Source organism: Periophthalmus magnuspinnatus, chromosome 8 (genome assembly GCF_009829125.3).
Source record: "Periophthalmus magnuspinnatus isolate fPerMag1 chromosome 8, fPerMag1.2.pri, whole genome shotgun sequence".
NCBI lineage: Eukaryota > Metazoa > Chordata > Actinopteri > Gobiiformes > Gobiidae > Periophthalmus > Periophthalmus magnuspinnatus.
The window spans coordinates 15,019,429-15,033,419 of NC_047133.1; the positions used below are offsets into that span (position 1 = coordinate 15,019,429).

The 13,991-nt window shown below is 45.7% G+C and overlaps 2 protein-coding genes across 2 annotated transcripts; both read right to left on the minus strand.

The window, feature by feature from the left end:
• Positions 1–27: 27 nt before the first annotated feature.
• Positions 28–6,645, minus strand: lin7b (lin-7 homolog B (C. elegans)). Its single transcript, XM_033971091.2, has 6 exons — positions 6,386–6,645; positions 5,692–5,810; positions 5,204–5,275; positions 2,387–2,596; positions 781–944; positions 28–87 (listed from the first exon to the last, which is right to left on the minus strand). Exons 1-6 carry the CDS (start codon positions 6,459–6,461, stop codon positions 66–68), a joined length of 663 nt encoding a protein of 220 aa, XP_033826982.1. The 5' UTR covers positions 6,462–6,645; the 3' UTR covers positions 28–65.
• Positions 6,646–7,043: 398 nt separating this feature from the next.
• On the minus strand, positions 7,044–13,991 carry snrnp70 (small nuclear ribonucleoprotein 70 (U1)). Its single transcript, XM_033970775.2, has 10 exons — positions 13,797–13,991; positions 13,162–13,315; positions 13,025–13,087; positions 12,496–12,550; positions 12,354–12,418; positions 12,222–12,284; positions 11,921–12,002; positions 9,925–10,026; positions 9,704–9,803; positions 7,044–8,100 (listed from the first exon to the last, which is right to left on the minus strand). The coding sequence occupies exons 2-10, from the start codon at positions 13,306–13,308 to the stop codon at positions 7,440–7,442; spliced, it is 1,338 nt and encodes a 445-aa protein (XP_033826666.1). The 5' UTR covers positions 13,309–13,315; positions 13,797–13,991; the 3' UTR covers positions 7,044–7,439.

A 13,991-nucleotide genomic window follows, 5' to 3' on the forward strand; every position in this document is an offset into this window, starting at 1 on the left:
TTCGAGGAGAGGCTCATTGTGTCCATCAGGCTGAGGGGCATGGGGGGTCTGGAGAGGGTAGGCAGCTAACCTCTGGACTCCAGTGACCTGTGAGAAGATTTTCATTTTAAATTCCATAAACATGAACTGACTTTCCAGATACAAGGTAAACGCGCAAATCAAATCTATTTTTCACTGAAAAGAAGTAATTAATTCTTAATTACAAAAACTTTGGACATGATGAACAAGTTGTTATAATTTGGTGTTTTGGTTTTCAAGATGATTATCCAATCACCTCAGTTGGGCTGCTAATGCTGGAATCTAGCTGGTTTAAACCCAGAATGACTCTCTCCAATCTGAATTGTCACTACCTAAAGCCCAGCATCTACAGCCAATCATGAATCAGTGATAGTGCAGGCTCTGCAGCTCAGTGAGTGAATTCTGGAGGTTCTGAGCTTTCACATGGCCTGTCCATATACCGTCCTATCTGCAGGTTAATATACTGGCAGCTCAGGTTCAGTTGTGACTGTAAGAGTGCAGGCTACATACAGTTCCTTTAAGCACCTTTCAGGGATGAAGCTAAAATATCTTTGGACCTTAAACATACCTGGAGAAGTGTTTGTTAAAATAAAATACAAAGGTGTCTTTCTATATGCCAGAATAAAAGTGCATGTGTCTGTCTTTATTCCATTCAAATGACATTTTGTAAAAAAAAAAAAAAAATCATTAAACTATAGTTGTCTCTTCACATTGTGATTTGTCCATCATTAAACCCCTGTGACCCCAGGCTGCAGGACTCACGAGTAGCTGGTAGTGTGCTGTCGTCTCCGGGCGCTCCTCATCTTCTCAAAACGTGCCTCCATCTCCTCCAGGACTCGGGGCGTGTAGCGCACCACCAGTTTAACTGTGCCTTGAGCCGCCTTCAGCAGTTCCACGGCCTTCTCATGGTGCTCGCCCTCCACACTCTGCAACACACACACGTTAGGTTTCCATGCTTCATAGGGATATCACATGATCTTAACCTTGTTTAACCCTTAACTTGTGATTTTAGTCCCCCACAAAGAGGACCAGGGTAGATTTTGGTGGCTCTGGAAACTATCTGAGAAATTATTATGAGTGTAAAGGGAAGGATTCGGAAACTGTCATGTCCCCCACACTCAGTCTGAATGTTCTCCTGTAACTCTATTGATTTACAAATTAAGCCCTGCTTACAATGTGATGAATACGCACTCGGCGCTCGGGAGTCATGCATTCCCAAATCTACAGATTTTTTTATGACAAACAACAGACACTAAACAGTTCAGGAAAACTGAGGTGGCTCAGCGTCAGCACACACTGCACTTGCAGTAGGTGTCCATTAGGTAGGGTCCCTGTGAGCTTATCTCCTTTATAAAACTTTACATGGAATTCTTATTAAAAAATATGTATAAACAAAGAGGGCTGTAATCCTGGCTTAGTAACATCTTGCTTTTTATAGATTACACTCTTTGCACACTTTATAAATGAGCTGCTGAATTGACCTGCTTTTAGTTATGTAAAAAATGTAAAAATGAGAAGCAGGTCTGACATCAAACTACCATTGAAAATTTTGTGTCAAGATTCAATTTAAACATATTAAAACATGTTTTATTGCTAAGAAATGCCTTGAAAAACATACATTCTTATTGTGAGGGCTTGATTCTCCACAGATCTGACCTGCAACTTTGCCTGGAGGCGTCATCTGCTTGCCTCCATGGAGATGAGATACATTTAATGCCATACTGTGGAACATTTCAGGCAAAGGAATAAAATTTCCTTGGAGACAAGCAGTTGGCAAACTCCATCAGAAAAGTCAGTAGTAGTGCACCATTAAGGAATTACATTGTAGAACATGGGCATGTGCTTGGTGTTGGTTTGAGTGGAGTGACAGTGGTGGAGGAATAGTGGTCAGTGGATAGGATCAATACAGTGGTTTGAGTGAAGGGTCCGTCCTAGAGAATCGAAATATCAAAAATGAGATACTAAACCTAGTATCGAAAGTAGATACTCATTTGAACAAGATACTAGAAAGTCACATTCACAGGACAGCGATGAACCTTTCCTGAATAGTTTTAGAATGATCTTGAGCTGTATCAGAACAAGTATAAGACACATAGACTAGTATATGCCCATGGACCACTATGGAACCTACTGAACAACTGAGGGATTACACAGATATAAGGCCACATGGGAATAGAAAACAAAGTACTACCATGTAATATTGAAAATCACATTCTGTTGTCTAAGGAACAAATGTTTTTTTTTTTTATTATCATGCTATTAAAATTGATATTGAGTACTAAGTCTATTCCTTAGTACTGAAATCAAGTTCAAAAGTTTTGTATCATGACAACACTAGCCAGTACAGTGGTCAGTTTGGATGCCTCACCACTCCGTTGACAGACAGCAACTGGTCTCCCCTCTTGAGGCCCCCTTGCCGGTCAGCTACTCCCCCGGGGATCACTCTGGAGATGTAGATGGGGGAGTTCTGCTCTTTGCCACCCATGATGTTGAAGCCCAGCCCCTCGTCTGTCTTGGGTAATTCCACCACGCGCGGGTGGGCATGGCCTTCACTGGCGGCAAATGCTGCCACTGTGGCCTGAGGGTCACAGCAGTGGTCAGGTAGAAGCTCATTCTAAAACAACCAACTGGTCTTTGGTGAAGACATGTAACTTAACTCTTTGTTTTACACTGCATAAACTGCACTGACCTCTCCACCCTCAAGAAACTACCTAAGACCCATCTGTTTAAAACCGCTTTTAAAGGAACTGTATGTAAGATTTAGTTTTAAAATTTCATAAACTTGACCTATCAGTGTCCCCAGATATGAGGTAAACATTTTCAAATCAAATATAACTTCTACTGATAACAACTGCAATACTGATTTATTCTTAGGCCCAAATACACTGCATTGTACAAGCTTGTATTTGCCGTCTGCACAGGCTGACCACACCAAAAGCAAGGATTTCAAAAGTACATTTTAAAACACAAATTGACAGTCTTTCTGAACCGGAGATCCTTCAAATGATGCATAGCTGCCACAGCAATGTGTTGTGCTGATGGTAAATGCACAATAACAACAACAAATGCATGTTTTCTATGTATATTGATGGGGATATGTGTCTACGTTCATGTAAATTGTCAAAAAATTGATTCTATTTTCTGAAATCTACTTGCGCACAGTGCACTGCTCCATACACGCCTACCGCTCCCATTCACTTTTAATACATAAAAAAATGTCCAAAATGTGCTGATTTTACACTTGTGCAGTGTCCTAGACCTTAATTACAAAAAGACTGGGCATGATGGCTATGTTGTTTATGTGTTTTAAAGACTACTATCCAATCAGAAAGTAGAAAGAGTCTCACATGAGTCTCTCATTTAAGACCTACCTAAACCACAGCACCTGCAACCATGCATAAATCAGTGCTAGTGCAGCCTCTGCAACTCAGTGAGTGAATTTTGGAGTTCTGGAGTTTTAATGTGTGGAATGTCCTGTCCATATAGTGAAAATGAGAAATACTTGTACTGTGTCCTCACTCTGCAGGTACTGGCAACCTAGGGTCAGTTGGGACTATAGTACCTTTTTAAAAACTGTAAAAGTGCACTCTACATACAGTTCCTTTAATGTCTAACCTGCTTCATAATGGCTGTTTTTCACATTGCTTGCTTAGTTGGCATTAATTTACCAGAAGCACTATATTAATAAAATGTATTAAAAATGTTTTAGTTTTCCTCATCCCATTGTTTTAATGACTTATCCAATGATTATTTTGTTTTCTATTGTGAAATAATGAAATGTGCATAATGCCTGCTGCCCTGTTTACTTCAGATTCTAAAAATGATGTGTCATTGTTCATGGCATTTAATAGTGTAGGCCTGTATGTGAGTGTACATGTGTACGTGTACATGTGTATGTGATTGTACATGTGTACATGTGTATGTGAGTGTACATGTGTGTGTGAGTGTACATGTGTATGTGTACATGTGTATGTGAGTGTACATGTGTATGTGTACATGTGTATGTGAGTGTACATGTGTATGTGTACATGTGTATGTGAGTGTACATGTGTATGTGTACATGTGTATGTGTACATGTGTATGTGAGAGTACATGTGTATGTGAGTGTACATGTGTATGGGGGTGTACATGTGTATGTGAGTGTACATGTGTATGTGAGTGTACATGTGTATGTGAGTGTACATGTGTGTGTGAGAGTACATGTGTGTGTGAGTGTACATGTGTGTGTGAGAGTACATGTGGGGGTGAGTGTACATGTGTGTGTGAGAGTATATGTGTATGTGAGTGTATATGTGTATGTGTACATGTGTATGTGAGTGTACATGTGTATGTGTACATGTGTATGTGAACATGTGTATGTGAGTGTACATGTGTATGTGTACATGCGTATGTGAGTGTACATGTGTGTGTGCATGTACATGTGTATGTGAGTGTACATGTGTATGTGTACATGTGTATGTGTACATGTGTATGTGAGTGTACATGTGTATGTGAGTGTACATGTGTGTGTGAGAGTATATGTGTATGTGAGTGTATATGTGTATGTGTACATGTGTATGTGAGTGTACATGTGTATGTGTACATGTGTATGTGAACATGTGTATGTGAGTGTACATGTGTATGTGTACATGCGTATGTGAGTGTACATGTGTGTGTGCATGTACATGTGTATGTGAGTGTACATGTGTATGTGTACATGTGTATGTGTACATGTGTATGTGAGTGTACATGTGTATGTGAGTGTACATGTGTGTGTGAGAGTATATGTGTATGTGAGTGTATATGTGTATGTGTACATGTGTATGTGAGTGTACATGTGTATGTGTACATGTGTATGTGAACATGTGTATGTGAGTGTACATGTGTATGTGTACATGCGTATGTGAGTGTACATGTGTGTGTGCATGTACATGTGTATGTGAGTGTACATGTGTATGTGTACATGTGTATGTGTACATGTGTATGTGAGTGTACATGTGTATGTGAGTGTACATGTGTGTGTGAGAGTACATGTGTGTGTGAGTGTACATGTGTGTGTGAGAGTACATGTGGGTGTGTGTGTGTATGTGTGTGTACATGTGTAGGGGGGGTGTACATGTGTGTGTGAGTGTACATGTGTGTGTGAGTGTACATGTGTATGTGAGTGTACATGTGTGTGTGAGAGTACATGTGTATGTGAGTGTACCTTAGCCACAGCCTGTGCACGCACTTCAGGGCCTCCCACGATGTCCAGTGTGTCATACAACTGCTCGTACACCTGCAGCACACAGGGACATGTCACACACACAGGAAGTGTGCAGCAACACCACAAACTGGGTGAAGATAGAGTGACGGAGGAGGGAAAGAGGTGGCGGGATGGCTGGAGGAGGAGACAGTGGTGATGGAGGGGCAGATGGAGGAGACAGCGGTTGTGGAGGGGCAGATGGAGGAAGGAGAGGTGTTGCAGGGGTGGATGGAGGAGGGAGCAGTGATGGAGGGGCAGGTGGAGAAGACAGCAGAGGTGGAGTGGCAGAAGGAGGAGGGTGAAGGAGGAGGAAGAGGTTGGAGAGATGGTGGAGGGGTTGTTGGAGGAGGGAGAAGTGGTGGAACTGCAAATGGAGAAGGGTGAGGAGCTGGAGGAGGGAGCAGTGATATTTTGGGACATGGGTTAGCGGAGTAGTCTCGACGGGGCACCTCTCTGATGGCTGCGCAGAACTTGCTCTGGAGAACCCTCTGGAGAGCCTGCAGTTTGGGCGGAGGCAGTTCCCCACTTCTCTGCAGCCGGTCTAGGAGCTCCACCACCCTGCACACATCTGACCACACCCACAGTCACTGACCACACACATCTGACCACACACACACACACACACACCCACCCCCACCCACACACCTGACATCTGACCAGGACCAAGCTCTTCTCTATGGGAAACAGGGAGACAGGGGAGACGGGGCTTGTACAAGTCATTGTTTTACGGGGCACCGGCTCGAGGTCCGAGCGGAGTGATGCTGCTGCACACGGCACGTGACGCGTACGGCACGTGATGTGTCAGAGCGATCAGAAATAGCCCCGTTCAGCCTGTATGAGGAAAATGTAGCCTGCTCTTTATTATCGCCAGACCCTGAGCATCAGCACCTACTGGGCCAACGAAGATGGTTTGTCCACAAAGATGAGAGAACAATCGACAGAATGAGATGTCAGAGGGAGTAATTAATAACAGTCCATCTCATCACAGATCCGTTTTTTACGCGTTTCTACCCCCACAAATTAACATTCAAGCGGGTAGTCGCGGTGATTCACACACGTAGGCTACAGCCCTGGGCCTCCGGTCACTGGGCTTGTGGTCACCGGACAGATGCGCACAGATGTGTGCCGAGGGGGTGGGGTTACCTCTCTCCAGACACAACGGCTCTGTCATGGCTGCCATATCTGCTTCCTTGCCGGTGTGGTAGTAGGACGACATCATGGTGAGCCCCTGGTCGAGTGCTTAGAAGGATCACGCTGCGTGGATGAGGTCGACGAAGGTTTGTTCAGAGCGCGTCCATCCTCACTGATGCGCCAGCTCTAAATGACAACCCCACCAGCACTGCGCTTCCGAGCAGCGGGCCGATCTACCAAGGACTGCACCGAGACCACTCCACGGCCCCAGCGATACGTCTGTGGATAATAGAGTGGTTTAAAGGGCCAGCGTCCTCAATGCGCTGGATGAGAGACAGGAGACGACCACATTTTACTGTGAGGATTTTATGAACACGGGTAGAAAACAGGGAAAATACTTAAACATTACCAAAGTAATGTTCGTAAGACATGGTGGTCTTTTAGTTTAAATTTAATGTGCGTGTTAGCCATCTTTTTTTTTCCAAAGTAAAAGATTCCTCTGCACAGACGCTTAAGGCACGTGTGCCAGGAGCTGATGTTCTACAGCAGTTTCCCTAAGGTCCTTTTATAAGAGTGTGTCCCTGGAACTAATGACTAATCACACACAAACTGGACCTGGCCATAAAGTGAGTGCAGTAGAAGAAAAAAGACACCCAAAACCAACATGGTATAATTAAAAAGTTTAATTGAGAATGAACACGAGACCCTCAGAGTCAAATACAGCGGATCATTTACAGTTTCAGACGGTACATTAGCGTGACTGGTTTGCTCTCACATGGACAGAGTGAGCCGAGTGCACTTTGCTGTTCTCTGAAAAACAAAGCTGTGAAAAGAAGCCCCAACAGAACATGGGTCTGACATGCAGAGCAAAAGACCAATTCATTCAACTAAGACTTAAACCACACTTCTGGAAAAATCTAAATTAAAAACTGCACCCCTTTTGGGCCCCTTGCAACTGTTTGAGGGTCATTTTTGAAAGGCATTATGAGAGCAATTTGAGTGACTCATGAGCTCATGGTTTGATTTGGAGGGAACACTTCACTACAGTCCAATGAGTCCACAGAGCTCAGTACTCGTCCCCGCCTCCCTCCATCTTGTATCCGTTCTCCCCGTTGCCATAGTCTTCAGGCCCCTCTGTGGGGAGCTCTGTGCCCTCATCCTGGGAGTACTCATCCGTCTTCAGTGAGGGGCCGTTGTCCTCCTCTGGGGCCTGGTCCTGGGGCTCCATGTGCCTGTCGTCCCTGCGCTCCCTGTCTCTGTCTCTGTCCCTGTCTCGTTTGTGCTCTCTGTCTCGGTCTCGTCTGCGGTCCCTGTCTCTATGGCTGCGTCTGCGCTCCTTGTCCCGCTCTCTGTCTCGTCGCTGTTCATCACCTTCGGCCCCGGGCTCTGCTTCTGGCTGTTCATCTGGCCCCCTCTCCACTCCCTCAGGGGCCCCCTCTCCAGGCAGGACGTCCTCTCCATCTGGGCCTTTAGTGCGGTCGCGGTCCCTCTTCCGGTCTTTGCTGCGGCTCCTGCGTTTGCGCTCCCTGTCTCGACTTCTCTCCCGACTCCTCTCACCCCGGGCCTCTCTGTCCCTGTCTCTGCGTCTGCTGCCCGCGTCCTCTCCAGTGGCCCTCTCTCTCTCTCTGGACCGAGTGCGCCTGCGGCGCTCTCGAGAGCGGGAGCGACGACGTTCCCTGTCGCGGTCCCGACTGGTGCGTTCTCGCCTTTCGCCTCTGTCACGCTCACTGAGGACAAAAGGAACACAAAGTCAGAAGACCCCTCCAACAGAGCACAGGCCAACTGTATACATGTATGAATATACAGAAACCAGACGTTTACATACACTATATACAAAGACACATATGCTTCCCCCCCCCCCCCTTACTGTGACATGAAATCTGACTAAACTTTTCCTGTTTTAGGTCAATTAAGACTGCTAAAATGATTTCCATTTCCTAAATGCCAGAATAATGGAGAGAAGTATCTTGTTTAGACAATCTTTCAATACTTTACTATGCATTTCAACAACTTGGGAAAACCCAGATGAGGTCACATCTTTGGAAGCTTGTGATAGGGTTTATTGACAGAATTTGAGTTAGAGACACCTGTGGATGTCTTTGAAGGCACACCTGAAACATGCTGCTTCTTGGTGTAACATCATGGGAAAGTTAAAAGAAATCAGCCAAGATATCAGAAAGAGAACTGTGGACTTGCACCAGTCTGGAGTGCAAATTCCAGATGCCTGAAGATGTCACATTCATCTGTTCAATTATACACTAGTATAAACACCATGGGAATGTCCAGCCATCATACTGCTCAGGAAGGAGACAGGTTCTTTGCCCCAGAGATTAATGTGCATATCAACCCAAGAACAAATGGAAAAGATCTTGTGAAGATGCTGGCTGAAGCTGTTAAGAGTGTCCTTTCAGCCCATGTTGGTATAGTACTCGTTTCACTGGGGATAATGACACTCTGCCAGGAAGAAGCCATTACTCCAAAACAAAGCCAGATTACAGTTGGCAAGTGCACACAGGGACAAAGAGCTTACATTTTTGGATGCATGTCTTGTGGTTAGACAAAACTAAATTTGAACTGTTTGGCCATAATGAGCATTGTTACATTTGGAGAAAAAAGGAGGAAGCTTGTAAGCCTGAGAACACCATCCCAACTGTGAAATACAGGGGTGGCAGCATCATGTTGTGTGGTTGTATTGCTGCAAGAGGAACTGATGCATTTCACAAAATAGATGGCATCACAAGGAAAGAACATCAAGTGGAAATTCTTAAGTAACATCCCAAGACATCAGAAAGTTAAAACGTGGGCACAAATGGGTCTTCCAGATGGATAATGACCAAAAGCATACTGCCAATCTTGTGACAAAGTGGCTTAAGGTTAACAAAGTCACTTTTTTTGGAGTTGCCCTCGTCTATCCTATTGAAAATTTATGGATAGAAAACTGAAAAGGCCTGTGCGAGCAAGGCAGCCTACAAACATGGCTCAGTTACACCAATTCTGTCAAAATTCCTGCCAACTATTGCTAGAAGCTTATAGAAGGATATCCAAAATGTTTGATCCAAATCGTAAGTTTAAAGGCAATGGTACCCAATACTAATGAAATGTATGTAAATTTCTGACTTTAAAGAAAGTAATGAAAAGAACTGTCTTTAAAAATCCATCTTTCATTATTCTGGCATTTAGCAAATAGAAATTATTTTGGTAATCCTATGACTTAAAACGGGAAAATTTGAGTCAGATTTCATGTCAGACAGAGAGTAAAAAGAAACATGCATCTTTTTGTAGAGCGTACGTAAACTTCTGGTTTCAACTGTATGTAAGCGAGTGGCTCACCCGCCCAGTGGTCGCTCGTCGTAGCGTGACGAGTCGTCTCTGCCCGAGTGCTTAATGTTGACGTCTGCTCCTCCTCTCCTTGTGCCGCCCAGACCCCCTCCTGATCACAAGTCAAAGCCATAGACACGAATCAACCAATATGAACACCTTTGATGTCATGGAGAAATGAATCCAACATGTGCTAGCCATATGAGCCTTTGTACAGTAGAGGTTAGCCTCACCTAGCCTGCGTGGCCTCCAGCCCTTGACGGTGCGTCCACGCTCCACGTCCACCAGCACCCTACGCCCGTCGATCTTCTTCCCGTCGGCGTGTTTGTAGGCAGCTGCAGAGCGACATAAATATGCAGGTGAGCTACAGCCAAAACAACAGCTCTATGTGGCCAAGGAATCAGTGCTTCTGTATACTGACCAGCAGAGGGCCGCTCGCTGGGCAAAAGCCGAGGCACTATGGGGAGGACCTCCTTCCACCAGACGAGAGCGCAAAACCTTTTACACCTTTACCCAGGCTTACCATGAACTAGCCAACAGCCAGGAACAACCACCAAGCCTGTCCTAAGAGCCCAGTGCTCCACTACTACTATGTAGAGGCCGCTCCTGATGAGCAGGGCCTACAAGGACACCTGGAAAACTAATGCTTTTCAAAATGGCACTGGCGAAATAGTCTATTCCATTAAAATCTAATGTAGTCCATTTATATGTTGTACAACATGCATTAGGCTGAAATTAACCTTTATCTAAAGCCTGCTGAATCCCTCAGAGCCTCCTGATGGCGCCAGATACACGCCCCTGTACCACACACAGAGGGCCTTACCAGATACCCTCCAAACCGCAGGGCCTCTACAGGACCAGGCCAAAGCAGAAGGGCCTTACCACACCCACAGTTCAACAGCTGTACAAGGCACTAAAGTGGACCTGTCTGTCCTGGACACACCCAGGTGGAGATGTGCACTGCTGCTACACTTACACTGGCCAACACTAACAAGAGTTTAACTACCTACTTGTAATTTTGTATTTTAGATGTGGAATTGGATTTGAATGTGAGGGAGGTCATAGCTAGTCTTGCAGTAGCCAATAAGACTAGTAGAATTACAAGTGCACTGTGATGTGATGAGGCTGCTGTGTGCTGTGAGGTTATGAGTGTGTTGACTCCTATTCTAGTGTCTGCATGTACTCTGGCCTGAGCTCAAATGTGTGTGTGCACTCAATGCTTACATTCCAGTGCACCGGGACCGGCGTGTCCCACTCCAGCTCTAAGTAGTATATGAGGGTGGAAAGAAATCTTACCCATCATACAAACCCTTTATACCAACCATAACTGAGCTGTGGTAGTAGAGTAGATGTATCTTAAGCATCATCATCTGCCAGCCAGCTCTGGCCAATAGCCATCACAGATTGGCGGCTGCAGTGGCAATGAGAACAACAGAGAGTTAATACACTCCAGAGGCCCGCGCTCCCCCTCCCTCTCCTGCCCCTATCCAGGCACAGTTCCTAGAGCCCTGCTTCCCAGTGCTCCAGCATTCCACCAAAGGTGTGGGGAGGGCACTGAGAGCAGACCTGAGGACCTGTGCACTACCACACCCAGTACTATGGACACAGACAAGTACCCTGTTCAGCGCCACCTTGTGCTTACCATGCGCCTTCACAGCTGAGCTCTGGCCTCAGAGCTCACACGTCTGACACTTATAATAGCTCCTGTGACAGAGGTAACAGCTCAGACACAGCCTACCCCTCAGGACCACACAACAGCACAGCACAGCCTAACACATGCACAGGCCTACAGCACACAGCCAGGCCTGAGCTGTGCATGGGCTACAACACACAGGCTAGGGTTGATTCCAAATTCAGACACTATCCATAAAACTAGGGTTGAAACTTCTATACTCATTTGAACAGATACAAATACTGAGAAAAGGTCAAATCACATTAACTGCACAGTTTGCCCTTTCCTGAACAGTTTTGATCAGAACTAGTTTAAGACCACGTAGTGAGTGTTTGTGTTGAAAATGTCAGTCTATTGTCAAAATAATTTTTTAACTTATAATTACTTTGATACTAAGAAATAGACTTAATATGCGATACTCATGTCAATACCATAGTTGTAGATTTTATTATGACGACAACCGTAGCCCAGGCTCCAGGACACAGCCAGGCCTGCACTGTGCACACTGTGCCTCATGTGCACACAGAGCCTGATGGTGGGTACAGCGGGGTACTCACAGTGCATGTCCCGTTCGTGCTCGTACTCGATGAAGGCGTACCCACGAGGCTTCCCTGTCCTTTTGTTGTACACTATGTAGATCTAAACAAGCACACATAACATTTCAGTATTAGTGGTTGTGCTGCTGCACTAATCTGCTTTTGCCCCATGTTTCTCACTCTTAAAATCCACTTAAAGTAGTACAACTGCACCATGTACACATGGTTTGATAAAAACATTCATTGTCATCTTGTCAGTTAATAACAGGTAAATGGAAGAACCCCTCTATTCAGTCCTTGCAGCAGAGTGGTACAAACCTACCCTTTTGATGGGGCCGTAGACTTCAAACTCTCGCCGGAGTTTAGACTCTGTGGTATCGTAGTTCTGAGGAAAATAGAGAGTAAAAAACATGTTTGTGCTTTCAGACATTTGACATTATGATAAAGTACTCACCACTCGGGCCACAAACAGGGTCTTAAAGGCATCGCCCTGGGCATTTGGGTCATTGTGGGGGTCCCCTACATCAAAGCAACAGCAGACAGTCAAAAATGTATCTGTACGAGTACATACTGCGTGTACAAGTATAAGTACTCACAGAGTTTCAGCTCAGACTCCAGCACAGTCTGCCTGCGCTCAATCTTCTCTCTCCTCTGAGAACAAAACAAATGTGTTGTTACAAGTACTAGGACCAACAGAGTAAGGACTGCTCATTTAGAAGAAAGAAGCAGGTTTACCTCCAACAACAGCAACTCAAAAGAGCCACTGGCCAAATACTACTAATGCATTAGTCTTATGTAGCACTTTTCCAGACACTCAATGTTGCTTTACAATTACGTGCTCTATTCATGCACTCCATACTGGTTGTACTTTTGTAGCCACAGCCGCCCTGGGGCAAACTGGCAGAAATATATCAATGTGAACTTCCACAGTTTAAGTAACGATTACTTGTCAAAACAGCAGGAGTGGCCAAACTATTGGTGGTAAGATAAATCCCAACAATTAACGTTTTAAGTCTGAATAAAGGGCAGTGGCTGCGTCAACCTCTGGACACAATGCCCCAGATGTGTATATCAAACATAGACTGCGCATAGACTCAGATGACAAGTCCTGACTTTGCTGCTCACCTTCCTCTCGAGGCGCTCCTCTCTGGTCTCCGCTCTTGTAGGTGGAGGAGCATCTCTGGGGTCCTGAAGAAAGAACATCATGAGACATGGACAACAACCCCCTGAGCAGTGTGTATGAGAGCTGGGTGAGGACCCACCTCGAAGTGCCTGATGAATGGAGCGATCCCGCAGTACGGCTGGTTGTGATGCTTCTCATGGGGCAGCTTCTCCAGCTGCGGCAGAAAGGGAATGGGGTCTCGTGGCGCAAACAGCGCCAACAGGTTTGGAGGCAAAAACTGGGTCATTTTTTACCTGGAAAAACATGGACATACTATTAGATCCAAGTGTATTCCTCTTGCCTTCCTGTATGTCGCCACACATCTACACGTCCGCACCGCGTCGAAACAGTGCGGGACATGGAATAAGGCATAAAACAGAACAGGTTGTGAACAGGGCCGATGGGACAAAGACGCGATATTCTATCCATTTGAAACAGCCCAAAGAGATTTACGCAAACAAGTTTAAATGTGCCACACTGCGGCCTGCACCAAACACTGCGCCTGTGCCACGGGCCGAGGCGCACACAAAGACCAGGACGGCCGCTCGCATTAAGCAAGTGCTCCAAACACACAACTCAAACACAACAAAACAGCACAACAATACCAATAAAACCTCCGCGTTATCCCGGACCTGCCAAACAGACCGGACAAACCGCCTCTGTCGCGCTCTTGTAGAAACCCTCGGGATTAGCGTTAGCGTGATGCTACATAGAGCCGCGGTGTTCGGTCCTTACCTGAGCTCCTCCTGTGAGCGGACACAAGTCACACCATCAGAGGAGTGGGTCTGAGATCTCCACGGAGCTCCCGGTGGTTTCCCCTCACTTAAACTCGGTCCAAACTGCAGACAAAAGCGGCTGGGGCGTTAGCATGTGATCAGGGCGAGCAGATGTGTGCAGGATATGTGCGCCGGAGTAAAATGGCGGGCTGCC